The sequence below is a fragment of the Oryx dammah genome, unplaced genomic scaffold (assembly GCF_014754425.2).
Source record: "Oryx dammah isolate SB20612 unplaced genomic scaffold, SCBI_Odam_1.1 HiC_scaffold_17, whole genome shotgun sequence".
Classification (NCBI taxonomy): Eukaryota; Metazoa; Chordata; class Mammalia; order Artiodactyla; family Bovidae; genus Oryx; species Oryx dammah.
In genome coordinates, this window is record NW_024070201.1 from 38,600,003 (window position 1) to 38,627,174 (window position 27,172).

At 48.8% G+C, this 27,172-nt stretch overlaps 1 protein-coding gene across 5 annotated transcripts in view; it reads right to left on the minus strand.

The window, feature by feature from the left end:
- Window positions 1–27,172, minus strand: part of ARNTL (aryl hydrocarbon receptor nuclear translocator like) — a 108,233-nt gene that overhangs the window by 17,991 nt on the left and 63,070 nt on the right. For all 5 annotated transcript variants that reach the window (XM_040258325.1, XM_040258321.1, XM_040258324.1 and 2 more), the window contains 9 exons: window positions 17,330–17,458; window positions 14,381–14,505; window positions 13,517–13,663; window positions 11,236–11,274; window positions 10,697–10,738; window positions 9,240–9,397; window positions 7,415–7,494; window positions 2,595–2,687; window positions 1,425–1,542 (listed from right to left, as the gene is read on the minus strand). In XM_040258325.1, the coding sequence (XP_040114259.1) occupies window positions 1,425–1,542; window positions 2,595–2,687; window positions 7,415–7,494; window positions 9,240–9,397; window positions 10,697–10,738; window positions 11,236–11,274; window positions 13,517–13,656 (670 nt within the window). In that variant the 5' untranslated portion in view covers window positions 13,657–13,663; window positions 14,381–14,505; window positions 17,330–17,458. The remainder of the gene's footprint in view (window positions 1–1,424; window positions 1,543–2,594; window positions 2,688–7,414; window positions 7,495–9,239; window positions 9,398–10,696; window positions 10,739–11,235; window positions 11,275–13,516; window positions 13,664–14,380; window positions 14,506–17,329; window positions 17,459–27,172) is intronic.

Below are 27,172 nucleotides of genomic sequence, written 5' to 3' on the forward strand. Positions count from 1 at the left end.
CACTGCATCCTCATGGGGATCTGAGCCTGGCCCCCGGCGCCTCCACCCCACAGTCCTTCACTGCATCCTCACGGATGAGAAGGTCTGTGTCGTCCAGCCCTCCCCCTCCCCTGAATGTTTTTCTCCTGCAGCACCAGCAAACCCCAGCACCACCCTTCTGCCCCCATCCACCAATCATTTCTTCTGCTACTCTCTTCCCTTCATCACCTGGCAAATATTAATTCCTCTTTTCAAACCCACCTGGAGCTGTCACCTACTCCACGATGCACGTGCCCACACCCACATGGGGATGAATCACCGTTCTCTGTCCCTGGTACTGGGTCTGTGGCTGCACTTATTATACACAGTGCTGTCTCCTCATCACCCTGACTACATGGGTAACAGCCTTAGAGGCAAGGACCAAACAGCATTCACCTCTTCCTCCTGAGGTCACTGCGACATTGCAGGACCAGACTATAAAGGGCACCAGGTGGCAAGGACTACACTGTACTTATAGGAAGATGAGGAGTGCCTTAGTGAAAAGAAGACTTAAAGGAGATTCCACTGGTGGTTAATTCCTTCCAGAGACTATAATGGAGAGCCTGGGAGCAGGAAGCTAGTTAGGCTATGACGGCACTGGGCCAAGGTAAATACAACGTTGTGCTTACTATGTGCTGGAAACAATGTGCTGTATGTTTTTAGTATATTAAATCCTCACAGCAACCTGATGAAGTCGGTGATACTGGGCAGGTAAAGAAGCTGAGGCACAGAGAGGTTAAGTAACTTGCTCAAGGTCACGCAGCTAGTAAATGGTGGAGCCACGATTCGAGCCCTGCCTCTGACCCTGGAGTCCACGCTCTTAACTGCTGGAGTGCAGAGCTCCCTGTGGGACTGAAGGGGGAGAGAGCTCCTGGCAGGCAGGGGGGCAGGTGCAGGAGCAGGAAGCCGGGGAGGACGTGAGTGGTGCTCCACCACTGCCACGAGGAAGCAGGGAGGCAGGTCGGGGGGTGGTGGGGGCAGGGACCTCAAGAGAAACCACTTTCGTCAGAGAGATGTCATATTTATACTTTTTCATCTTACGAGGCTGCATGAGTACAACTCAGACACACAGAAGTGATTTTTTGGGGGGAACAAATCAAACTGATGTGAACCCTTTTATCTCAGGAACATACAACTGGGGATTCTAGATCCTGAAAAAAAAAAAACTGACTAAAAATCAGAAAAATCAAATTAAAATGGTTGTTTTTCACCTCACGAATTTGGACATTGAAGTTTTTTCTTCTTTATGTAAACCAGAGGAGAAACAAACATGCAGTAATATAATAATTCCATTTAGCCAAAGAGCACTTGTGACCCAGATAAAGGGCAGAGAGGTAGGAACCCAGCCGCTGAGGCCGACAGAGCACACACCGTGCAGCCTGGCGCTCGGTGGCTCCCAAACTCACTTTTTGCATCTATGAGCCGCTCCCGCGGTGCGGTGTCGGAGGAGGAGAGCTGCTCCTTGACTTTGGCGATATCTTTAGGATGCAGGTAGTCAAATAAACTCTGACCAATCAGATCATTCTGTGGGAATGCATCACCAAGAAGGACAGTCAATGGCACGTGGAATATAAGGGCTTTGCCTTTACTCTGCATGTTTAAGCATGAGAATCTCAAGTATTTCACACGTTAACATGGACACACGTCCAGGCACTTTGCCTAGGTAAGGACACCATGAATGAGGCACTGAGAAGAAGGGACAAGGGCTCACCCACATCAACAGCTCACGCTCCTCTAAGGCAAAAGTCTTTCACAGCGTGTGTCCCTTTACTTCCCATGCCCACAGATTCCCTTCCAAGACCTCAGCGGGAGGAATGCAGGGCGTGGGCTCTGACTCTAGCTCCATTAGACCTCTGTTCTTAAACAAGTTGTGTCATACTATATGCCTTACTAGCCTAATTGTCAGCAGAGTTATAAATAACTTCCTCCACAGCTTTGCTCTAAGACTGAAAAGAGCAAAACACGTTGGAAACATGAAATTTACATTAATTTATATAAATGTTATTTTGATACTGCAATTCTTCTGCTTTACCAAATTTCCATGCAAATACCAGTATGAGCATAAGTGAATGAATGAAAAAAAATGAATAAAACCTCTAGGGACAAAACAGGTGATAAGCTCTTTTCTAGAAGCTTTTATTTAAATAGTTATATGATTCTACAAACAGTCATAGAATGTATAGATTGTTACAATCATTTTACAGAGGATGCTGAGGTTCAAGAGAGCCAATGAGAGACACATCATTGTAGATACAGCATGGGTAGATTCCCATTTTTCTTATTCCCTGGCACTGTATTGCCTGTCTTCCCTGTCAAATAGCCCCTTGCCTCCCTACCCCTCCACTTGCAGCAGTGAGAAAGTTACAAGGCTGATCAAGGTCAAACTTCCCAATGGAAGCATATTAAAGGAAGTTTTCTAAGTTTATATTCATTTCTGTGTTAAGAATTTTCTGGAAGGAGGATAGGGCTGGGGAACAATATTCACATATCACTTGTCTATTAATTATTCTGAGAAGTGGGGTAACCTTTTTGGCCGCTCTAAGGCTGCCCACCACCAATGGGAACAGGGGCAGTACCTGGCTATAGTTGAGGATCTTGAAGACAGACTCGGACACAAAGAGGATCTTCCCTCGGTCACATCCTACGACAAACAAAAATCCATCTGCTGCCTAATCAGGAGAAATGGATAATCAATTTATCACACTTTAGGAAACATGATTTATAATCACTCTGATAGCAAATAAGGATTTATTTTCTAAGTGTCCAAAGCATGGGACTGCAGTCACTGACAGTTTCACAGGTGTCCTGAGAACAGGATGCTTAGAACAAATACCTTCTGAGAATGATAAGATTCTCTCCAAGGCAGACATATACACATGTATCACTAATGATTACCAGGGAAAGTCCAATTACAGAGAGTTTCGTTTTGAAGGAGAACTCAGTTTAAGATTTTTCCTTTGACTGCATGAAGGTCCAGAGAAATCCATTTCATTGTTCTAAGTATAACAACACTATAATATCATAGAATCTGAGACTGGAAGGAAACTTTAGGGTCAAAATTCCCTCTCAAATATTGAAGCCACCATTTGTCCAAGACCTGAACACCTCCATTTCGAGGGAGCTCTCTGGAACAGTGGGTTCAGCACCTGAAGTGTGGTCTGCTTTTGTTGTTTTATGCTGATGGTACGGAGTGGGGCTAGATCACTGGTATGATTTTACCCCCTCCCCTACTTACCCCCACCCCAAAGCGATTCTAATGTTCACAGGGCTGAGAACAACTACTCTCAAGTTTTATTCCCTGATGCAGAGATGAGCTGTTTATATCCTAAATGAGACAAGAAAAGCCAAGCAAAAATTTCTCCTGACATTCTTTCACCTCTTCACTTTAAATACAGGCAAAAATCCAAAGTGTCAACAAAGATAGCTGTGGAGACAGGACAGTATTCGTTGGAGAGACTAAGGCAGATAAATACAGAAGCCATGGAACATGAGGCCTTAGGATGTTTTGTGCAAATGTGACTGAAGCCTACCCAGGGCTCTCCAGATGGGTGACCCCTAGGAACCCCTGCTGGGGCCTTCTGGGGAGGGTGCTCCCCGCTCTACCATGCACTTGCTCTATGCTTCTATGCTCAGGTTGCTGCTGTTCAGCCGCTCAGTCAGGTCCGACTCTTTGCGACCCCACGAACAGCAGCACGCCAGGCTTCCCTGTCCTTCACCATCTCCAGGAGTTTGCTCACACTCACGTTCGTTGAGTATACTCAGCTACCACAGACTACACCACATGCATCATTATCTTCTTTATTCTCTGGTCTACTAAAGAACCTGGGGCTTTCCCAATGGCTCAGATCTGCCTGCTCATGCAGGAGACTCAAAGAGACACAGGTTCGATTCCTGGGTTGGGAAGATCCCCTGGAGAAGGAAATGACAACCCACTCCAGTATTCATGCCTGGGAAACCCCATGGACAAAGGAGCCTGGCGGGCTGTAGTCCATGGGGTTGCAAGAGTCGGATGCGACTCAGCACACATACATACGCTAATAAAGAACCTCCTCCCTTTTCCACAAAAGGGCCTTTGGGAACTAAGGAAATGAATTCATGCACCAGAAGGTAACAGAATGGTATGTGCACTTGTGCTGGGATAAAAGACGTGAGTGAGAGGGGAACAGACTCTCTACTGCTGTGAGAGGGCCCGGCAGGCCACCTGCCAGAGGAAGCTGGGGCTGATCCTTTCCTAAGTTAGGCCTCTGCGCTGGCCTGGGGGCAAAGGATGACAGTGAGGGGGAAGCCACTTCCCAAGCACCATCTGCTAGAAGCCTCATTCTGTCAAGAAAAAGAGGGTATTAATAACTTCCTCATTTGCCTTGCAGACAACCTTATATCTCAACTAGAGAAGAGAGTATTTTGAGGCTTTTCATTAATGAAGCGATGTGGCTCAAAAGGTGCTTGGAAAGAAGGTGCCTGGGACACCCTGGAAGAGATGCTGAGCAGACTCAGGCCCAAGCTGATGACAAGCGGAGTGCATTCCAACACATTCAGGGGAGGGAGAGAAGGTTCCAGAGGCCGGTGAATGCGGTCAGTGTAGCGGAGGCACAAACATTCCGACTCCGCTTCGCTCAGGCAGATGAGCACCAGCAGGTGAAGGAGCCAGGCTGAGGGCCAGCCAGAGAGCAGAGGGGTGAGAACAGGAGCCCCCAGGGCCAGGGAAATGAAGGCAGGCTCGGCCTCAGGGAGAACGGTGCTGAGTTAATGAGTGACACGGAGCCCGAGGGGCTGCCTTGCTTTCAAAGCTCTGCAGGTACAGGTTCCAGACGCCATAAACCGGTCAGGCTCACTGCTCCTTGACATGCCAGTCATTAAAAGGTATTTTTGAAAGCACTTGGCAAGGAAAGCAATTAGTCAGATTTGCACTGGTAAGGGAGACTGAAAGTCCAGTTCCTGCAGCCAAACAGTTCAGACATCATCTGAGCGGACCCTGCTGTCTGCTGAAGCAAATTCCCAGGGGCTCAGCATCCAGAAGTGGCAAGGAATTAGACAGTGTTTCCCAGCCACTGAGACGGGGCAGAGAAATGAGAAAAGTTCCATGAGAGAAGACAGATCACCACTGACGTTGTATGTGAGAAAGAAGCAGAAAAGGCAGGCCCAAGATGAAGTCTTTCACTTGAACAGCATTAAAACCCTTATTCCAGACCCTGATAAGTATGAGCATCTAACAGAGACCATTTAGAAAAGCAGCAACAATTACTTGTTGTTGTAAACACTTGTAAAAGGAACTTGTTTTATACGTGTACATACATATATGTATTTCTTTAAAAAAACACCAAATTACCAATATGGTGATCAGGACCAGTTACATAATTAGTAGGGTCCAGGACAGAATGAAAATGCAGGGACCCTTGTTTTCAAAATACAGTCTTCAAGATGGCAGCAGCAGAGCATTAAACCAAGTACCGGGTCCTATGTAGCTGCAAGGGTTGCACGCCTGTGAAGCCAGCCCTGATGGCTTCTCTGGAGATGCTGCAGATACAGTTCATATCTTAATCCTAGTATGTCCTCCCTGAGAACAAGGACATTTTTATGAAAAGGATGGCAAGGTGAAGGCAGCGCTGAGTCCTCTGAGTCTGCCTTGAGAGGTAAGCAAATGACCATCACTTACGTGCTGAGAAGCCTTGCCCCCACCCTAAGGTGTTAATCAGTGATCGGATGTTTGTAGGACAGTGCCATGCAAAACCCATTAAGTACTAAAATGTTTGTTGAATTAGTGAACAAATGAAAATGGAAGACAGAGGCTATGCCTATCCAATCTTCAAGTCACACAAAGCTCTGAAGGATCACTAGTGATAAGCTGGAATGTGGGACTAACCGATAAACAGATTGACAGAGAAGTTCAAAAAGACCAACTGTACCTACACAAGATGTAAAAACCCTTGCCTAACAATAATTCATGTACAAGAGAGCCGGGGAGGGTGCTGTGACAGCTGTCCCAGATGTGGCACTAATGAGATGGCTTCTCCTGCAAGGAGGCACCAGCCCCACTCGACCCCAGGCCAACCAGACCACAGCTGCAGTTCCACACCGGGTCATGACTTTAAATCAGCCACCACTGGAGGGAAATCCAGCAGACGGATGTGGCTCTGGAAAGAACACGTGCCATCTGCTGTTCCTGACCCTTCTTGTGCCTGCTTCTCCTCTGGAGGCTGGAAGATCTAGATACCTGTGCTGCAACCTGCTTTGCACCTCTGGGGGACCAGGTGACATTTTCAAGATAAGCTGAAGTCTTCTCCTGTGCTTCCAGAAAGGCATGCCTTTTCCTGATACAAAAGACAGCTGGCCTGGAGTCTCCCCTGCCCTCTTCCTGGCTGGTGAGCTACTGAAACCTGGCACAGCCATCTCCAAGGTGAAAAATCTGGCTCAGCAGGGTGGTGCAAGAAGACAGAGAGGGCCTGGCTCCTGCTGACCTCCCTGAACCTCCACAGCAGCCCCTCACTGCCTAACCAGGACTGACTATGCTTGAGAAACAAAGCTCTGTTGACTCATAACATCCTGTTCCTTGCATTTAACACAGCATGTCACAAGGGGATGGGCAGACACTATTGGAATGAGCAGGCAGGCCAGGCTAACAGGGGGCCTGAAGCCAGGGTGAGCTGAAAATGGGTAGTGAACATGGAGAAAACCAGAGGGACCTCCCTCTATGCTGGAGCCTTGCAAACTTTTTGCTCAGAGACGCGAGGGCAGCCCTGGCTGGGGGGAGATGGGGCAGGTATTCCTCCCTTAAGTTAGGTTTCTCTGGTTTTCTTTCTACTACTTGCAAGAGGACACGTCTCTGAATTTAGTGTCTCTCTCTTCAGTTTCCAGGCGAAATCTTGCTTGGCCCAGAGCAGACCTGATTCTATACAGAAGCCAGGTTCCCGCGGTGCCACCCCAGCTGCCTTCCTGCAGAGACCAGCCAGAGAAGCGAGTGCTACGGTCAGGCAGGTGCTTCCACTCATCTTCCTCCCCAGGGCTGCGACGTCTTTGGAAGCTTTGTTGTTTTGATGGAATTTTAGTAGAAAGGTTTTAGGTGGCTGTTTCTGTGCTAGTGGTCAAGTGAGGATGAGAGAAATTCTCAATGGTTATTAGTTTCAGTCCCTTTCTAAAACCTTCACATGCAGGAAGGGGATTCTTGATTACCTCCTATTTTTAACAAAATCGTGCTCTTCTGATTTAAAGTCCCTAGACCTTCCATTTTTGTTTGAGTGAGGGTAGAAGAGGAGGGTCCCAGGGAAGAGATGTGAGTCCTGTTCAAACAGTAAGAACAAGGTGGAGACCCTGACAGAGGAAGTGAGCCTAAACAAGTTCAGTGTTGAGACATCAAATTCCCACACACTTGCGTAAAAACAATCCCATAATTGCAACATACCCTGAGGATAAGGTGTTTCAATTCATCATCTGACAGAAAAGTCGGCTTGTAGTTTGCCTCTGTGTATGGATTGGTGGCACCTTCCGGGGGAGAAAAAGAGAAAGAGTTGGAACACTTTATTTTCAGATAATGTCTCATTTCACTCGACTGCCTCAAGACTTCCAGACGCAGCCTCGTCCCTACCCCCTGGGAGCTACATTTTATCTTCTCTCTCCTTGGCGGAGACAAGGCGAGCTCCGGCTTTGGACAGAAGCCTCTAACGCCAAAGAGAATATCATCGAGAAGTGAACACTGTTGACCACAGGAGACTTAGCAAGCTTATGTTTGTCACCACAGCGAAAATTCAGGAGCTAACAGAAGTTTAGAAACTGCTTCTAATAGAGAAGGAAGCTCTAGAAGCAAACTGGTCGAGACCCCTGGGATGCTCCCTCCCCACAACATCTATATTAAATGGGTTGTCTAGCGGGTGCTCAAATCACCACTCTAAATGTTCTTGGGAAGTCATCCAGTCTGCCAGGCCCTGCGTAAATACACTGTGGAAGGCGTTTGCTGCGAGTTCCTCTTTATCAGGGTTGAGTTAAATGAGCTTGGCAACCCAGAGAAATGCATTACTTCAGTAAATGCAACTCGAGCTCTCAGGACTGAAAGGGCATAAGACTTATGTTTAAAAGGCTGTCAATCTGGCATCTTTTGGGAGAATAACTTAGAGAAGAATGCCAGCAGTATCTGCAGAACGGTTAGTAGCACAGTGAAGAAATAAACTAAAACAGCTCATGACAATTCCAAAGACCACCAGGAAGGAGGGAAACAGAACCTGTCTGTGACTTTCAAATGAACTAAAAAGGTGCATATTACTGATCCACACCCCTGCTTTTTAGGATCACTTGAGTTCTGCCACTCTTTTCTTTCCAATAAAACAGAAATTAGTTGTAATGATTTAATCTCTATCTTCCCTAACATGAATTTTAAAATGCCATTCTCCAAGCCCAGGATACAACACTTATATTTTTGAATCAAGGTCAAAAGACAAAACCAGCTACTTCTTATTTCTGGTGGCTTTGTAGAAATATAAAAGACGTAATTCTTTTTTACCACGCAGGTCAGAGATCTGAGTGAGCGCCTACTTTCCAATTTCCTCAAATAGTCCAAGTCTAGCTGTGGAAAATTCCAGGGACGGCCTTCCCTAAAATGCCTGCCACAGTTCAGATTTCTCCTGTGGTTTGGATAAGTCATTTCTACGTTTCTGCCTCTGTTTTCTCACCCTCCCCACACTCGGAAAAGGAAAACACTGCCTCCCTTATAAAGAGTTGATCTGGTTTGGGAAAATTCCAGGAAGATGAAAATATCATCAGTGTTCACTCAACAATAAAATGTAGCAAGTGCCGTCAACCAGTGACTCACTCTTCAAAAGGAACCAGGATGAATTTTTCCTCTTAAAAACTGGAACAGAGTTTCCTGTGTCATGGAGGGCAGCTACACTTCTGATGTTTATCATTGTATGGGCAAGGTCCAGGCACCACGTATATGCAAGATGGGATGTGTGCCTCTCTGTATGTAACCTGGGTTCGTACACACATACATGCATGGCACTCAGCCTCTACCCTCTGGGGATGCAGGAGAGCAAAACAGCATCCTGATACCCACAGAGGCTTGCTAATGCCGATTTCATTTGGCATAATGTCTGCTGCTGAAAATGACTAGTATACTCTTCAAGGCTACACATTTGCAAGTAATAAACATTGGCCTTAGGGGGGCAGGAATATTCTAAGTAGGGTGGTAACATTTGTGAGCAAGGGCATAAAAGACAATAAAGCCGGGATCTCACCTCGTAATGTTTTCATGTGCTGAACAGCCATCCTCAGCACAGTAAGTTTATCTAATTTCCTAGACATCGCGTTGCACGTTGGTACCAAAGAAGCCAGTTCATCAATAAAACTGTTCATTTTATCCCGACGCCTCTTTTCAATCTGACTGTGAGCTTCCCTGAACAACAATATGAAAAATGACTTCTGTAAAATGTAACAGAGCATCAAGGAAACAATGGTGAAAATAACTGTTTTCAATATTCATCTGACAAGGCAAATTTAGAATCTGAAGAATGTTTCAAACTGGGCTTTTCTACTAAAGTCACCCAAAAAAGTGGGGCTCACTGCCAAGTCGGTATTGTTTTTTTTTTTTTAATGCTTACCTTCTCCTTAGAATTGAGAAATGTTACAAAAATTGTCTTTTCACAGTCAACTGCGCTTTTAATTTCTCCTCATTTCTATTCTTCTCAGCCCCAATAAAGTTGGATTTTAAGATGGGGGAGAAGGAAAGAAGGGAGGTGGAGGACTTGAAGGGCAAAGCACCCAGGAACAGACATCAGTGAGGGCCCCAGGCTGAGCTGTCTCTGAGGTCTGAGGGGAGTCTGCCATGTGGTCTGTGGGAGACAGACTGCCTGAGACACCAGGTAACTGATGCTGCTGTCCTTGGGTCAGCCGTGACCCCACCCAGACGCAGCAGATGCTACATCTGTCCCCAAGAGTCGCTGCCCGCCGAGCAGCATGACACGTCCCACGGCACACACTCTTTTCCTGACTGGTTTGCACCTGCTGTTTGTGACTGTCCCCCAAAGAGGCATGTCAACAGCGCCGCTGCCACAGCAACAGAACCGTGTGATCTCTCGCCAAAGCTGGTCCATGAGGGGAAAGCCAGTAGTTTCAGGTCCTTTGAATTCTACAGCCCTAGTTCTGTGGCAGGACACAGCATCAGATGGCCCTGGGGTTAATGGCAGGAGAGCGGAGGATCCCCATGGAGGGGAGTCAGCAAGTATGGCTGGAGGCAGGAAGGGGAGAGTCAGAGAATCTACTTGAGGGAGCAGGGCCTCCTCAGGTCTGGCCTTCAGCCACACCTTGCAGAGCAATAAGGGCCCTTTCTGAGGCCACGCAAAGCTGGGGAACTGACCCCCTGAGCCAGGTCTCCCCAGAGGGCCCTAAGGCAGGAAGGAGGAACCCGCTGAAGACAGGGAAAACCTTTAGCCTTGATTTATCTTTGGCTCCCTCCAGAGTTCCCTTCAGATTAAACATGCGTATACAGCAAAAAGTGAAGGCAGCTTAGCCTGGAGGCAGTGACGGACAGAGGCCACATCAAGCCAGGGCCCTCCTCCCTCTTCTCATTCCCTAAGAACACGACAGTATCAAAGACTGTTTGACAGACAGGGAACAGATATTCAGAGCCTCCTTGACTGCACACTAAGCAACCAAACCAGGATGGCTTATATATAGAAAGAAGGTCCAAGCTCACCTTGCATTTTTGATTCTTCCTTGGTGCTCTGTATATTCTAACCTGGAAAACAAACAAAAAGAAACATAATCCCCTGGAGATTAACAGCAGAGTTACACATCCATTTTCTTCCCTGCCTGATCCCTGTCCTCTCTACACGACACACAAGGGCTCTGCCTGTTAGCTACACAGGGTGGGGCGTGTGTGTGTGTTAGTCACTCAGTTGTGTCTGACTTTTTGCAACCCCACGAACTGAAGCCCGCCAGGTTTCTCTGTCCATGAAATTCTCCAGGCAAGAATACTGGAGTGGATTGCCATTCACTTCTCCAGAGGATCTTTCTGACCCAGGGATCAAACCCTGGTCTCCTGCATCACAGGCAGATTCTCTACGGTTTGGGTTATAGGGTGGGGCGTAGTGGGGAGACAGTTCTGAGCCCACAAGCTCACAGCCTCCTTGCTTATCCCTAATCAAGGAGATGGGTGGAACCTACACATTTAATTATGCAAGGAAAATGACTCTAAGGATGTCATCTGAAGTTCAAATGACTAATTCATGGTACCTTCCGTGAGGGTCATCTTTGTCTGTGTCCATGCTTTCTCTGAGAAAACAAAAGAGAATATAACTGTTAAGACATACAAAATCACTTCTCACTATAATACAGAAGGCCATCATTTATCCAGAAACCAAGCAATTAGAAAGCTCAAAGAGCCACAGCATTGACTCCTGATGTACAAAAGTAAAACCAACTTGAACCTAATATAAAATCAGACTCATTTTCCAGTTTATCAAACATTATATATACCACTTCAATAAAGTTTGTGTGTTCGTGCATTTTACTATATTGATTGCTTGAGAAAATTGGGAATACATGGCATTCATGGAAACTCTTAGTTAACCAGAGTATCCAAGTAACCATAATATCTCATTTCCCCAACCCCCATCACTCTGGATAAATGGAGTTTATTCATTTGTAAAATGTATCAAGCATCAAACATACGTGGGCATATATACTGAATATCTGCCTGGTGGTGGGTAAGGTGAGGAGGGAGCATCAAAGTGCCCACGAAGGAGCACTGAGCAGAACCCAAGCCAGCTCCCACCACTGCTGCCCAGTGCTCTGCTTCTCAGCTCGGGGGAAACCCTGAGCCCCGGGGAACTGGGACAGACGGAGGCATGGTTTGGGGACCACAGAGAGTCCTGGGGTCACAGAAGGATCTGCCTTCCCTTCATGGACTCCGGAATCCAGTTTTCACAGCACGCTGTGGGTTCAGTAGAAAACAGACCGAAATCCTCTGAGGAAGGAGTTCTAAATCCCACGGGTGAGCTCATACCTTCCTCCAATCCCTAAATCACTCAGGAGGGCAGACTATCTACCCTCTGGGCCTCTCTCCCTTTTCCAACCATGGCCCTACAAACATCCTCATCATCAAGAGCAAAAGCAACTTTCTCGGAAGCACTGAGGTATGCTGCGGGCACTCAGAACAGTGGTTCTCAACCAGGAGCCCTCCATCTCCTCACAGGCGGAGACTTTCTCTACCTGATCCTGAAGTTCAGAAGAAAGTCTACAGGCCACAGGGGAAAACGAAAAGTCCCTCTCCCCTTCTGTCTAGACTCGTGTCTGCTCACTGAGGCAGGTGATCATCTCAGGTGAAAAGAAGCTCTGCCCTAAGGTAGGAGTTTGGTACATTAAGCTGTTAAGACAGGGATGACAGGTGCTTAATTCATAGGGTGTCCATGAATTACAGAAGACTTGCACACTGGGGTCCTTGCAGGAAACCTGGAAGTCCGGAGTGGTGACAAGGGTGGAAACCACAGATCCAGACAGCAGAGGGTCTTAGAACATGTCAAGGGCTCCATCAGACAAAAGCTCCACAGAAAACGTCTGGTTTCCCTGTTGTGGAGTTAGTGCCATGGAAGAACACCCTCTTGGTCCTCACATCTATTCTCCATCCCCTGGGCGGCCACTCTCTTAATCATCTGGGATCACTTACCTATTACTCATAGCATCTCCTAGTGGGCATCTGACCTCCAGCCGCTATGCTCCCCCAATGTGACCTGTGAACTTCAGCAGAAAAGGACTTCTGCTGTAAGGGGGCACACCTCCTTGGAGATTTTCTCTCATTAAACAGAAGAAAACTCTCCAATGGACATTTGGGCAAGATTCCATGCAGTTGCCTCTACAAAACAAAATGTGCCTTTTGGGTGTTCTGTGCCGATGTATTCCCTAGATGTCTGTATAGATCCAGAAGAGTTGACTGTAAGTGTGAAAATTTACTTACTCCAAAGAAAAGCCATCGAGTCTTAAAAAAAAAAAAAAAAAAAAGCTGCCATTTAATGTAAGAGGAACATTAATTCAAATAACGTTTCAAGGACAATGTCATGCTCCTATACTGTTTCCAGAGATGACCTCTACTTTCTCATTCTACAAACGTTAAGTAAGCCATTGATGTCCTCCTCTAGAGAGGTCCTGAGGCAAAGCTCTCTTTGGAACCACTGAGGTTATATCCATGGACTTAGCCATCTTCCTCAAAGGAGCAAAGGAAAATGAAGAAAGTGGTAAGAGGTGGAACTTGGCTTTAAGGCTATTCTTTTTCCCTCAAAAATCTGGGGACCTTGGTGGGGAGCACAAAAGGAGAGTAAATGGCTCAGCTGCACGGGAGGCTCCCTCCTGCTTGCAATCCAAGGGAAGACAAAGGGAAAAGTCAAGTCAGATCCTTCATTCCCATCCCTTTCCATAGATAGGATCCCTTCTTCCAGAAGGAACGGTAGGGCCCCTGGACGTCCATGCCCGTAAGCTGCCACCAAGTTTAGCCAGAGGAAAACAAGCCCAAAGGCCTTACTGGTAGTCTGTGGAGCTGCCCTTGCGTTTCCGGTTGCAATCCACGCCACCGGTGCCCAGAGGGCTGGAGAGGAGGTCGGCGGCACCTGGGGACATGAAGTCACTGATTGTTGAAGAAATGTCCATTCTCTGGTCGGCCATGGGAGGTCTGAAATAGGTACACGGAGACAGAGGCGCAATTATTTCCACAAGCTTTTCTAAGGTGGTGGAGGACTCGGGTGGCACTGTGGAAGGACAGGGACTTCATGATAGTGCCGACATCTCTCTCACCCAGCCAGCTGGGACGAGGACAAGGCACCGCCAGGAGGAGTATCATATTTACTCTAGGAGGTACTGTAGGTAATTTAGGCTCATCTGCTTGTTTTTTCTGACAAAGACACAAAGCTCAGAGAAATTAGGTGGCTTCTCTTAGATCCCTGCGCCAGGGCATGAAGAACTAAACCAGAACCCAAGGCTCTAGTAGGTACAACCCATGTTCCACCCATGGAGGAGACCAAGTGTCCCAGATGTTCTCACAGTCCTAACTTAATTTTCTTTCAATCAAATCTAATCAATGAAATAAATATGATCTACTTGTTATCTCTGTATTTTTATTACAGCTTTTATCAAAGTTGTAGGAAAGAATAAAATATCCTTTCTCAGCCTAGAAGTCCCACTTGGGATTCAAAAGAGCAGTCCCTCCCCATCACTGGTCCAGGCAACGTCTGTTTAGTCTTCTCTGCCTGTCCTTTTGCACCTGGGATTCCATTGCAAGGAAAACCTTGCATAATGAAGTGGAAGCACGGCAAATCTTTGCAAAGCATTTTGAGAATTCATATCTTAAAAGTGCAAAGCAAGTCAGCTCAAAAGAAAGACTGGCAAGTACCTTGCAAGAGACTCCAACTCCAAACCCAGGTGAAGGGGGCCGTGCACTGCCCACCGTTGGGGTCTGAGCTCCAGGCGACGTGGCTGGGGCTGTCACTCCCTCTCTCTGGGCCTGACTTTCCTCATCTGCAAAGTGAAAGGCGAGGGTGAGCTTCTGTTTCCACTGTGTCCACAGATTAGTGACCGGAGCCCTCGTGGTCACTCTCACCATCGTTGCTAGAGTGAACACTGTGCACGTAGCTCCGTGCATCTGAGCTATTATCTCTTAGTATAAACTTCTAGAAGGAGGACTGATGGGTCTAGAGAGGACACACATTGCATGTTTTGCTAAATACAGAAACACTGTGCTCCAGAAGAGCACAATACCTTTTATCCCCAATAAAAGCTCTTGTCAATCTGAAGGAAAAAACAAAACCTCACTATTTTCACTTGTATCTTAAAATTATTATGGATGGTGTCTCTGTTTATAGGCATGTCTTTCTTTGATGTGGACCTTTTTTTTTTAAGTCTTTGTTGAATTTGTTACAATACTGCTTCTGCTGTTTATGTTCTGTTTTTTTGGCAATGAGGCATGTATGATCTTAGCCCCCCAACCAGGGATTGAACCTGTGTCAGAAAGCAGAGTCTTAACCACTGGACCACCAGGGCAGTCCCTATAGGTATTTCTTAGTTACCCCTGGTGCCCACTCGTGTCCTGTTTTCCTACCATACTGCTTTTAGCATCGATGGGTCTCCTAACTCACGCTCACCTGGGCACCTGAGCCTGGTGGAGAAAAGCACACAGCAATCCCCGACTCCCCTGCTCTGCGACCACATTTGCGCTTTCCTCCTCCAGGCTCCAACATCTCGACTTTCACCCTTAGCCGATAAGTCAGGTTTCTACGCCACTGAGAAAAGAAGCCAGTGACCACTTCTACCAGCAACCTAGACACTTCTGGCTTGGACTCCACCCCAAAGCATGCTGCGCCCTCCTCTCTCATGAGTGTGGACCATCCACCCCAACCCTGCATCATCCACATTCCGCATTATCACTTCTATAAGGACAAGAACACATTGCAACAACACTCATCTTGGGGGGTTGGGCAGGGAATAAACTCTTTTGAACTAGATTCCCTTCCAGTTACTGCCCCATTATTTTGTTTTCAATTGCTTTTCTCTTCCTCAGGACAAATCAACTCAAATCAGGCTTTTGTCCCCATCATTCCAATATATTGGCCCCTGCTGGGTTCATTAATGACCTCCTCATTGCTAAATCCAACAGCCAGTTCTCCATCCCCTCCCTGCTTGGCCCACCAACACATCTGATAGAGCTGACCTCTCCCTCCTGGCTCTCAGCTTCACGGTTCTCCTACTTCAGTGGTCACTCCTACAGCTGTTTCCTCTCATCTCCCTCACCTCTAGGTGAGCGACCCATGGATGTTCTTGGCCCCCACTCTGCCTACACTCCCTCCCTGGGAGATCTGCCTAGTTTCACTGTTTTAAATAACTACCTATACTATGACAACTCTCATATTTACATCTCCAGCCCAGACCCCTTCCTGAGTTCCAAAGTATCACCTTGACATCTCCCCTTGAACATACAATAGAAACATGAAAAATCCATAACCAATCCCTGGTTGCCCGCAAGCCCAGCCTCTTGGTCATGCCCAGGTCAGTAAGTGGTACTTCAATCCTGCTTGCTGCTTAGGCCCCAAACCTAGAAGTCACCCCTGACTCCTTTTCTTTCATGGCCTGCATCTAATCCATCAACAAATCCTATTAGCTAAACAGTCCAAAAAAATCCAAAATTCAACCACTTCTCCCCTTTTCCCTTCATATTTCTGTTCAAACGTCCCTTTATCGGTGAAGTTTGCCAGGATAACCATATAATACACACCCCCACAACTCTAACCACCTCAGTCCTGCTTATTTTTTTTTCCATTGCCCTTATCCACATCTGGCCAGCAATAACCTACTTAATTTACCAGCTGTCCTCTCCATTAAATCATAAGCATCAGAAGAGTACAGACTTTGGTTTACTGCCTGTACCCTTAGTGCCCAGATCATGTTTCAGCACATAGTAAGCACTCAATAAATACATATTGAAAAATAAATAAATTTGTATGTTAGGAATATTAATCTTTGCTGATCATAGATGCTGTAAATAATTTTCTCCCCTTTTTTTCTTTTATCTTTGCTTATGGTGTTTGCATGTGATAGATACTAAAAGTGGCAGGTTTTAAAAACTCTTTTCTCACCCCTAAACAATAAAAATATCCTCTTCTTTGCTAACAATTTTGTAACTTTAAAAATTTAGTTTTAATCCACTTGGAAATTATTTTTGGTGCACTACTTAAGGTTGGGAATTTCTAATTTCCCTCCAAAGAATACAGTTATTCCAACACTACTTACTAGGTCTACATATCCTGTTAGCAGTCACTAGAAATGCCACTTTTCTTGGCTCATTTTTTAGTCTGAACTTTCTATTCTGTTCCCTTGACCGGCTTATTTCCATTCTGGCACCACACTGTTGATGACTATGGCTGTAAAATACATTTTAATATCTGATAGAACAATTCCTTTCCCTCTTTGTACTTTCTGTCTTCAGACATTTCCTGGCTAGTCTGATGCATTCTTCAAAGAGTATTTTATAATCATTTAATCACACTAAAGGCCCTGCTGTGGCTGCCGCTGCTGTTATTATTACCAGTACTACTGACGTTAAGAGAAGCAGGTCAGCTGTGGGCAGAGCCCTACACTTGGCGTCTCGGTGGCCATCTGGGCCACATGTCAGACCTGGGATGCCGCCTCCGCCCCCACCTCTCTTTCTGAACAGTCAGACATTTGCATGAGGTGGAGTATTCCAGGTTTCAGGGATTTGGGGAGAAACCACACTTCCTAAACGAAGAACGACCGTCAGAGCTGCAACGATACTGTATCTAGGTGGGGGTGGGTAGGACAGGATTGTTACCTGAAGTTACGGTTCTTAAACCTCAGATCCACCTTGGGAGAAGCAAGGGGCCGCTGGACTTGTTGGTCACCTCAAAGCGATTTTCATGTTTTGTCGCTTCCTTTCAGGCAGTCAAGTTCTTCCAGAAACCTGCAGTGGGGCCCATAGGGAAAAAAAAAACCCAGACAGGTCACTTTGAAGTAAATACAGTTGAAAGTCTCATAGCGGCTGAGGGAGATGAGGAGCTCAATCATGACTCCCAATTACAGGGAGCAATGCTGAGCTCACTATCCCATCCTTCAGCTGCCTGGTTAACTCAACTGCAAACACATGAGGAAATATGCCAGGAGATATTTTCTGTGAAAAACAATGCCTTTAAAATTACCAAACGTAGATTCTTGGACACAGCCTTAAGAGGAAGAAGATAATTATATTTTTCATTTCTCCCACTGGGTCAAGCAATAACAACAGTGAACGCTGACTGAGCGTGTACTTGGCATCGGGCGCTGTTCTTACTGCACCATGTAGACCCTACGATAACTCTGAGGTAAGTATTAATACTACTGTTTCCACATTTGACCAAGGAGAAGACTGAGGCAGAGAGAGGTGAAGAAACCAGCCAAGGTCACTCAGCGGGGGAGAGCAGTGGGGCTCCAGGAGCTACACCCGCCCCTGAGGACACCACTCAACTTGCTCCAGCCAAGTGAGTTACCTAAACGCACACAACGCAGAACAATAGAAAGCAAGTCTTCAGGAAACATTAAGCCAAGATGAAATGCCAGCAGGGCCAATGCCTGAAATGGCTGGGAATGAGCTAAGATGTTTAAAGAAAATGTCCCTGAATTTAAGTACGTCTGGTAGAGAAATCAGTTCTGAAAAGCTGCTGACGTCAAAGGGAGGTGGGTGGTGCTGCCCTGCCCACCTCCTGCTGGCAGGATGCAGGGTCTCCTCCCTGTCCCTGTGAACCCTGAAAGGGGAACAGGCTCTAAAGAAGCCCCCTTACTCCTTCCCTGCTCTGCCTTGAGATGAAAAGACAGGGGCTTTAAATGGGGTTTTCCTGACCTTTCTGAAGCACAAATCCTGGCGCTTCATATTCCGCGGGCTAGTTCTGGCCTCTTGGATAACCTACCTTGCCTAGATCATTACAAAGGCCTTCAAATGAGTATCCAGGGAATAGAAAAGACCGTGTCCTTCCCATTTACTCCTCTTTGCAGTCTGGTTCAGAACCCTGCCCTGTCTGACACTGGTAACCCCATCCCAGCCCCTGCAAAGATGTGTCCAGGAATTCCGGGCTTCAGTCCCTGAGCCTTATGGATACAGTAGCAGCACAAGGATACAAAGTCCGCGGGGGTTGCTTACCACACAGGACCCCACCTAAATCAGACCAGCATCCAGGTCCCACACTATCCTCCCAACCCCAAACAGGCAACTCAGGATCCACCCTGGGCATAAGCCCTTCTCCTTCCAACACCCCAGAGCCACTGCCTGGCCCTTGGATAGGAGGGTCCAGCCACTTCCCTGCTCCAGCCTTGCCCTCTCCTCACTGTGCTCAGAGGCAGGACGTCCCCTTGCTTAAAACATTTCAACGGCTTCGCTGCTCAACTAGGCCCTCCAGCTGCTGCTGCTGCTGCTAAGTCGCTTCAGTTGTGTCCGACTCTGTGCGACCCCATAAACGGCAGCCCACCAGGCTCTGCTGTCCCTGGGATTCTCCAGGCAAGAACACTGGAGTGGGTTGCCATTTCCTTCTCCAATGCCTGAATGTGAAAAGTCAAAGTGAAGTCGCTCAGTCGTGTCTGACTCTTCGAGACCCCATGGACTGAAGCCTACCAGGCTCCTCTGTCCATGGGATTTTCTAGGCAAGAGTACTGGAGTGCGTTGCCATTGCCTTCTCCAGGGCCCCCCAGATAAAACCCCAAACACCTAGCAGGAAACACCAGGCCTCCACAGTGGGCTTGCTCATTCCCCAGCCCAAGAGTGCGCATCCGCTGCCTGAGGAGCCAGGCCACTGAAATACTTCAGTTCTCAAGAGCACGAGGCCTCAGCTGCGTCCACTTGGTTTTGCAGGGAGCAGGCGTGGCTCCCTTTGCCCACTCGGTCACCTCGTGAACTCCTGCGTGCCCTTCAACTGCCCTCAGGTGTCCCCTCAGGGAAGCCTTCAGCTGCCGACCCTTCCCTCCACCCGCTGCGGCCCCGCCCCCGCCGTCCCGCCCGCCCCGCCCCCTGCACCTGGATCTCAGGGTTCCGCATCTCCCAATACTGTGCCTCTCATTTTCTCTTTCCCCCACATCCCTGAAATTCACATAGAGGTCCTCAGGACCAAAAGCCCCACGAATTCTCATCTTGATCATTTTTTTCCAATGCTCAGATTTCCTTTATAGAAACCACAAATGCTAACAAACATTTTAGCACTCTATTTTGCAAAATCTAAACTGTATTTCTTATATGCTTGGACAAGAAAGCTGAATCAGTTGTGACAGATATTTTTTGGAAAACTGTTTTCTCTCCAGGAAGGTGTTCTTAGATATAAGACAATAAATGAAACAACAAAAGAGACAAAAACCTTTTCTGTGCTAATTACCTCTTAATAGAGGTTTGAGCCAAGGAAGGGGGCCCCAAGAGACCAAAGGTACCTGAGGGGGGGGACCCCAGCTGAGCGGGGGTCGGGCCAGCCCTGGTGCTGCCATCCAAGTGACATAGTGAGGATGCTCTGGGGAGAGCCCGGCCCTGGTCCTAGAGGGCGTGTCTCACGTGTGCCCACTTCTGAGCTAGAGATTTCCAGTGGTGGGAAGGAGGCTCTCGGGGTGGCCAGAGAAAGCCAGGCATGAAGGGACCTGGGAATTGTGCCTTGGAAGAGCTTGGGGGCCCCTCGTCCCACCTCAGTCCCCTCATGGTCCTCAGAGCCCAGGAAGAAGATTCTCCGTGGCTCCACACAAAGGAACAAGGGGGCTGGCAGAGGCGGGCATGTCAGCCACTGTTAGACACCCAAAGGAGACCATCGCTCCTTCGAGCACAGCAGGGCGAGGCTAAGCGCCCCTTAAGAAGCCCACACACACACCGTTCACAGGAAGACGGCCACAGGGAGCCCTCCAATCACAGACCAGGCATCTCTCAGCTCTCCCTCTCCCTGCCCCAGCACCCGGGAATGACAAGAAGAGAAAGCGAAGTGTGCGGATTATACTAAGGTTCAAACCTATAGCTGCTTCCTCTGTGTGGGGAGTCGGCAGGCTGCCCCATGTCAGGCCCAGCCAAGTGACTCTCCCGGACAGATGAACGTGAGTGGAGGGGACAGCAGCAGCCTTTGAACTGGCCCTGACCAACTACCCCCTTACCAAAAGACCAGCGACTGCCACATAGAGCCTCCCCCTTTAGCCAAGGTCTCGGATGGATGGTAGTACCAGCAAGAAGCAAACCTAGGCCACTGTAAGCTCCTGAGATGCTGAGGTTTCTACTAGGGTGACCAGCTCTTCTCTTTGCCTCTGACCTTCCTGTTTGAGCACTGGAAATCCTGCATGCCAGGAAACCCCTTTGTCCCAGACAAACCAGGAGGGCAGGTCCCCTGCTTTTCTCTGCTGCATCACTCATCCTGAGCCGACTGACAGAGGCATGAAGAAGGAAAAACCAACTCTGATCCTGGAGCCACAGACCAAGCCTGACCTGGGAGGAGGAGAGGGCACAGCGCAGGTCCCACTGGCAGAGTCTAGTCTGCACAGTAACCTATCTATTCCTCGTGGTCATTACCCCAAGGAACTCAGTATTGAAGAGGTAAAGACATCTTGCTTAAGATGACACAGTTAACAGGTGGGGACTGAAATCCATGTGTGTCTGGCTCACTGGTGGTTCTTCTTTCTTCTGCCACATCACTGCCCACCCAGCCCCTAAAGCCATCCCCACAATGGAAAAGACAAACAGCCCAAAACAAGCACTCCCGGAGAAGGAATCAGGGAAGCGATGAGAAGCAGCAATCCTGGTTCAGGAAAGCTACAGAAACTGTCTCTGGGCTTCCTGGCAGCCAGGGCAGAAAAGGGAAAGGCTCAGCCCTCTTCCTTCATTAAGGTTACCAAAGAGGGGTACCTGTCTGGGAGACTGTGGGACATGAACAATGCTATGCCAGATGGCTCTGGGAAAATAAGCTTTGAGAAGGGACAGAGGGCTTCTCCTTTTATAAAATAGGACCCTAGTAGAAGCATGTCCCCCCTCTTGCCCCCACCTGCAAGTGTAACAGCTAGATGGAGCTCTATTGAGACCACTTTATGAAGTCCCAGATGTCACTGGGGTACTGGTTTTTGGTGATGTGGCTTAATAAAAGGGCATGGCTTAGGAAAATATGGATGATAGTGAATCAACATCCTTGCTTATCCTGTCTAGTCAGCTGCGTGCTCACTGATGGACTTCCCCACAAAACCCCCAGCTCCCTGCAAGGACCCCTGTGTGGCCACCTCTGCCTCCCCACAACCTACAAGGAGCTGGCCCTGGACACAGCACCTGCTCCAATTCTCCATCATATTCTCAACTTGAGGTTTTACTGTGGGGAGGAATGTGGAGTTGCTCAGGTCTGTTCCTATGGTGGTGGCCTTTGAGCAGAGATGACAAACTGAAGGGTCTCTGGCCCCGTTGCAAATCCCCCTGAGACCCTCTGGTTATTCTGACAGCTTGTGGGGAGTTTGGTTGCCTTCCTTTCCAACAGATGGATTTAGCGATCATTCACCCACAAAACTAGGTACCTCAAGTCTAAGGTAACAGGGGCTTGCACTAGTATCATTACGCAAGCATTTCTTCAGCCCAAGTGGAAGCCAGGGCACCTGGGACACAGAGGGGAATGTTTAAATCCCCTCAATCCTGATCACTGCAATAGACAGCGCCCTGCTTGCAGTCGTGCGAGCAGCTCCCTACCCAATGCCAGTATGCACCTTCACTTCTGTAAGTGGCAGAGATTTGTAGAGCATTTACCCTAAATTTCCAGCAGGTGGTGGTCAAGTGTCTTGAGGAAGGAGTGCCTTTTTTTCTAGCTGTGGGGTGCAATGTAGCTGAAGTATAGGAGCAGAACAGAGGAGAAAATGATTAGCTTATTTGATGGTGTGGGGGGGATAATGGAAGGAGGAGGGACCAGGGAGGAGATGAGTCTTGAACCAGGTGTTGTAGATGTTTGCCTGGCAGGTTGGAATGATGTTCTGAGCGGAGAAGAGCATATTTGCAGTGGCTGTCAGGGACCTGGGGAGAACCCCGTTTGTGGCCCTTGTGTACCCAGTCCTGCTGGAAGCTTTAGATGCTTGGGAATCCTGAAATCAAACAAAAATCAAGGAGCTTGCACTTCGAACTACAGGACTTGAAGGGCCTGTTGAGATGGTCTCACAAGGGGCAGGGGCTGTGAATTCTGGATTAGATTGTGAACAAGGCTAGTCAATGCGGAAAAGATTCCCAACACCGTGGACAGAAGAGAGTCCACAGCACTCCAGTCTTGAAGGCCTACTGAGGGCTGTGAGATTCTGCAATCTAATTAAGAGGCACAATATAGGGCATACTCCTAGCCTAGCAATGGTGCTAAGTAAATGTTTGCTGAATGAGTGATAAAAGGGATGCCTTCTTAGACCTTTACCAAGTCTATCACTGAAGTACAGGAAGGAGAAAAGCCAGAGAAACAAGCTACAGATCCACAGTGCTTTCTGGGAGGACCCTTGGTCCTGGATGGGGATGCACAGACCACTAGCGGGACCAGTTTGAAGACTGGCACAAAACTGGTAGACGGTTGAGCCGCTGCCCAAATTGAGGTGGATCAGCATATGAAGACAAAGCAGAGAGGTCATAAGAGAAGGGTCATAACTTTTTTGGACACTGATTGAAGGAGAATTTTTATTTTATGAGCAGAAAACAATGAGTGGGCAGGCAGATGCAGATTACTCCTTTAACAGGTTTAATAAGAAAGACTGCAGAGTGACCTGGAGTCTGAGGACTGACCGATCTCCCGGTAGATGCCCATGAATCCCCTGTAAAGGGAACGGATATTCCTTAGTGCCTTCAGTGCACCAGGGGAGCATGTTCTCTGCTGGGGGGTGACGGTGAGGCTTCAAATCCCGACCCCACCAGGTATCAGTGCCCGGGGTGCAAATCTCAGTTCCAACATACACACAACCCTTAACTTGGTGTGTCATGGCCTCCTGACCTGGGAGATATGGATGACAATATATCCTGCCTCAGAGCTGTGGCAAAGATAAAAAGAGAGGCAGAAAGTGCTTAGTCAGATGTGCGGACCCAGAGCAAGCCTTGCCTCCCCAGACATCCAGCATCTCCCCCAGGCCCTATGCTGGGCACCTGGGTGCAGAGAAGAACGAGGCCTGGATCTTTCTGGGGGAGGCAGCACTTGTGAGCCCCCCGGCAGCTTCAGACTCCATTGTATTTGACACATGATAAGCCCTCCAAGTGGAAAACTATCATTATTTTCTCATTTAACCATCAGAGCAGCCCTATTAGGTAGCTAGTGTTCTCCCATTTTAAAAATGAGGAAGCTAAGTTTCAGAGAGGTGGTTAAGTAACCTGAGCAAAGTCAGAGATTTCACAGGAAGGTAGATGTAAACCCAGGTCAATCCTGTCTAAAGCCCATAGTCTTTCCTCTATGTAGCATGGCCTCCATGCAAAGTAAGAAGTGGGCACATTCCAGAGTCTGCAGGGATTGAAAAATTCTCCACAGCAGCACTTCCCAAAGAGCTGTCACAGAACACTGATTCTATGAGATTTAAATGCAAAGGCATGGGAGGGGGAACCCATGGTCAAAGAAGCTTGGGGAATTCTGGTTAAAGGCTGCGTTTCTCCTCTGCAGGGCTTCTAGGAACCTTAAACAGGGCCCTGCAGAGGGCGGACGGTCGGGGAGCAGCAGGGTCTCCATCTCCCCGCAGGCGCTGGTCCCCACGCTTCCTGCACCCAACACCTAGTGGACGGAGCTTGGGTGGGGCACGCTAAGGGGACGCTTGCTCTGCAGGGTCGCTCAGGATGCAGCGATCCTGCTTTCCCCTCCTTCCCTGCCCACTTCCATGCCAGAAGGTGCTTGGCAAGGCTTTGTCAGCTTCTCGGCTCCTCTGAGAAGAGCCTGAGGTCCGAGGTCTCTGTCCCACCTGTCCCTGGCCACCTCCTCCGCCCAGGGCACGCCCTCTGCTCCGTTGTGCCCTCTGCCTCTCCGCACCCACGTGCTTTCAGCCCACTCGCCGGCCGAGACCCAGGATCTCTCCGCACTCCCTGGAGGATGGCAATGGAATCTGAAGTTGCTGGGGGCAGGGGAGGGGGTGCTGCCTGCCTCAGAAAGATCCAGGCCTCGTTCTCCTCTGCACCCAGGTGCCCAGTGTAGGGCCTGGGGGAGATGCGCGAAGTCTGGGGAGGCAGGGCACGCTCTGGGTCTGCACATCCTGGCTGCTCTGTCCTGTCAGCTCTGGGAGGCAGGCTCCTGAGGGCAAAGCTCTCCTCCTGACCTTTAGCCCTGACACACCCCTGCATTTAATGATGGCACAGGGATGACCCCTCCTGCCCCCCACCAAGAAGGATCATTAACAAAGACAGATCAGCCTGGCTTCATGTTGTTGCTGTTTCTTTTCTTTCTATTCCCCCCTCCACCTTTTTTTAAAAAAAATGCTACAGACTAAGAGAATACAGCTTGGCCCTAAAGACTCAGGGAATGACCACTCTTCCCACCAAAGAGCCTGCTGCCTGAGGTTGAAAAAAAAATTATGGAAAACATCTGCATCTTGTTCTAAAGGAAATAAAAGGATACACTGTTGTTATTTGGTGATAAAGAGAAGGAGGGGTTTCCCAGGGGGCGCTAGTGGTAAAGAACTCTCCCCTGCCAATGCAGGAGGCGGGGGTTTGATCCCTGGGTTGGAAAGATCCCCTGGAGAAGGGCATGGCAACCCACTCCAGTATTCTTGCTAGAGAATCCCATGGACAGAGGAGCCTAGTGGGCTACAGTCCAGGGGGTCACAAAGAGTTGGACATGACTGAAGTGACTTAGCACACACACAAAGAGAAGGATGTTGGTGTTGAGGGGAAGCAGAAGCAAAGATGGGGCACTGAGCAATATTATATGGCTTGAGCAATTATATTATATGCCTTGGCAGAGAGCAAGGCCAACTGCAAAGTGGGGAAGGACCTGAGGAGCAGCAGAGCTCCCTGGTGGGCAAGGCCGTGCGGTGCGCGTTTATCCAGAGATGGTCAACCAGGCCTGTGACTTCCCTTGGCTCCCCAGGCTGGAACAGAGGAAGAGCCAGGGTTCCCCTCCTGCCGAGCATCAGGCAGGGGGGTGGACAAACGGGGAAGGGCATGATGGGGACAGGAAAAGAGGATGGGGCAGTGGTCGGTCCTCTGAAGCCAGACAGCATGGGTTCAAATCCCAGTCCTGCCGCTGACTAGCTGTGTCCTGAGCCAGTTCCATGACCTCTGGGAGCTGCGGTCTCCTCGCCTGTAAGAGGAGGATTCCTCTCCCCAGATTGAATGAGGCCAATGCACAAAAAGCACTTAGGATGCCTGTTGGGTTAACTGTGGTTACCAAAGTGCTGAGCTGTGAGGTGAGACCCGGAGCAGAAGGCCGGGGGCTGGGCATAAGTATGGAGGTCACAGAAAGCAAGCTTGGACTGCAAATCTGCGGTGAAGGGGCACAGAAACGGTGGGAGGAGAAGCCTCTGGGGGAGAGGGGAGGGCCTGGCCAGTGGATAAGCTCTGGGAGTAGAAGGGAGAGGATGAGGGTGATGGGGAAAGGCCTGAAGAGGCCCGTGTGCTGCAGTGGGCAGCGCGGAGAGTGCCCCTGAATCTGAAACCGAGGATGCTGCTTTGAGAGTCCACCCCTTTTGTCCTACAGCCAGTTAAACTAAAATCAGAGAAATAACTACCATGGGAAGCTGGGAAGACGATAACAAGAAAGCCAGATCAACAGGTAATAATAACAAAACTGTAGAGTTACCAGGAAGATGAGACGGTGAAAGCAAAGGATGATGACCTCTCTGCAGAGATGGAGATACAGGGGAAGGGGGGCCAGCGGCTGACAGTGCCGCCAGAACCAGGATGCACGGTGGGGAAGCGGGGGGACGCCTGGCTCAGAGGGGCCCAGGGACACCGTCCCGCCCGCTGCAGGGTTGGGCTGATGGGGAAGGAGGCCTCAGATGGCTACCACGGCCCCAAAGCCCCAAAGTAATGCATCCAGCAGAACTTACTAGGCACCCCTGTAGGCCAGGTAATTTCTACAGTGAAAGAACTGGTCATTGGAGTAAACTTCCACCACAGACTGCCCGTGGCAGTCAAATTTCAATTCGGGACAGTTTTGTAATGATGAAGACACTATGCGTGTGCGGTCCCACAATCCTTCGTGAATCTTTCAACAGATATTCACTAAAAGCATGCAGGTACCATGCACTGCTCTCCATGGCAGGGCTGGGGCGGGGGACACAGACCCTTGTCCTCCTCTCATATACATTCTGGTGACCAAGGCCAGCAGAAGGATAAAGAAGTAAATGATGCTGGGAGGTGGGAAGTGCTGGGGAGGAAAGTCAGCCATGGGGCAGGAGGAGCACTGGGGAGGAAGGTGGAGATGTGGGGAGCCGGAGAAGCAAGGAGTGTTCCAGGTGAGAGAGGAACTGGTGCAGAGGGCTGTGGTGGAGGCCACAGGGTGCTGGGCCAACCCCTGTAAGGACCGTGGCTTTGACTCTGAGTGAAAGGGGATGGCATGACCCACCTGGGATTTAAATCTGGCTGTGGTGCTGAGAAGCGAGGAGAGGAGGGGGGACCCTGTAGGGGCGGTGCTGTGCATATAGCCATGCACAGTGATGGAGGAGCTGTGTGTGTGTGTGTGCATGTCTGTGAGTGTATATGGCGGGTGGTGTGTGTGTGTGTGTG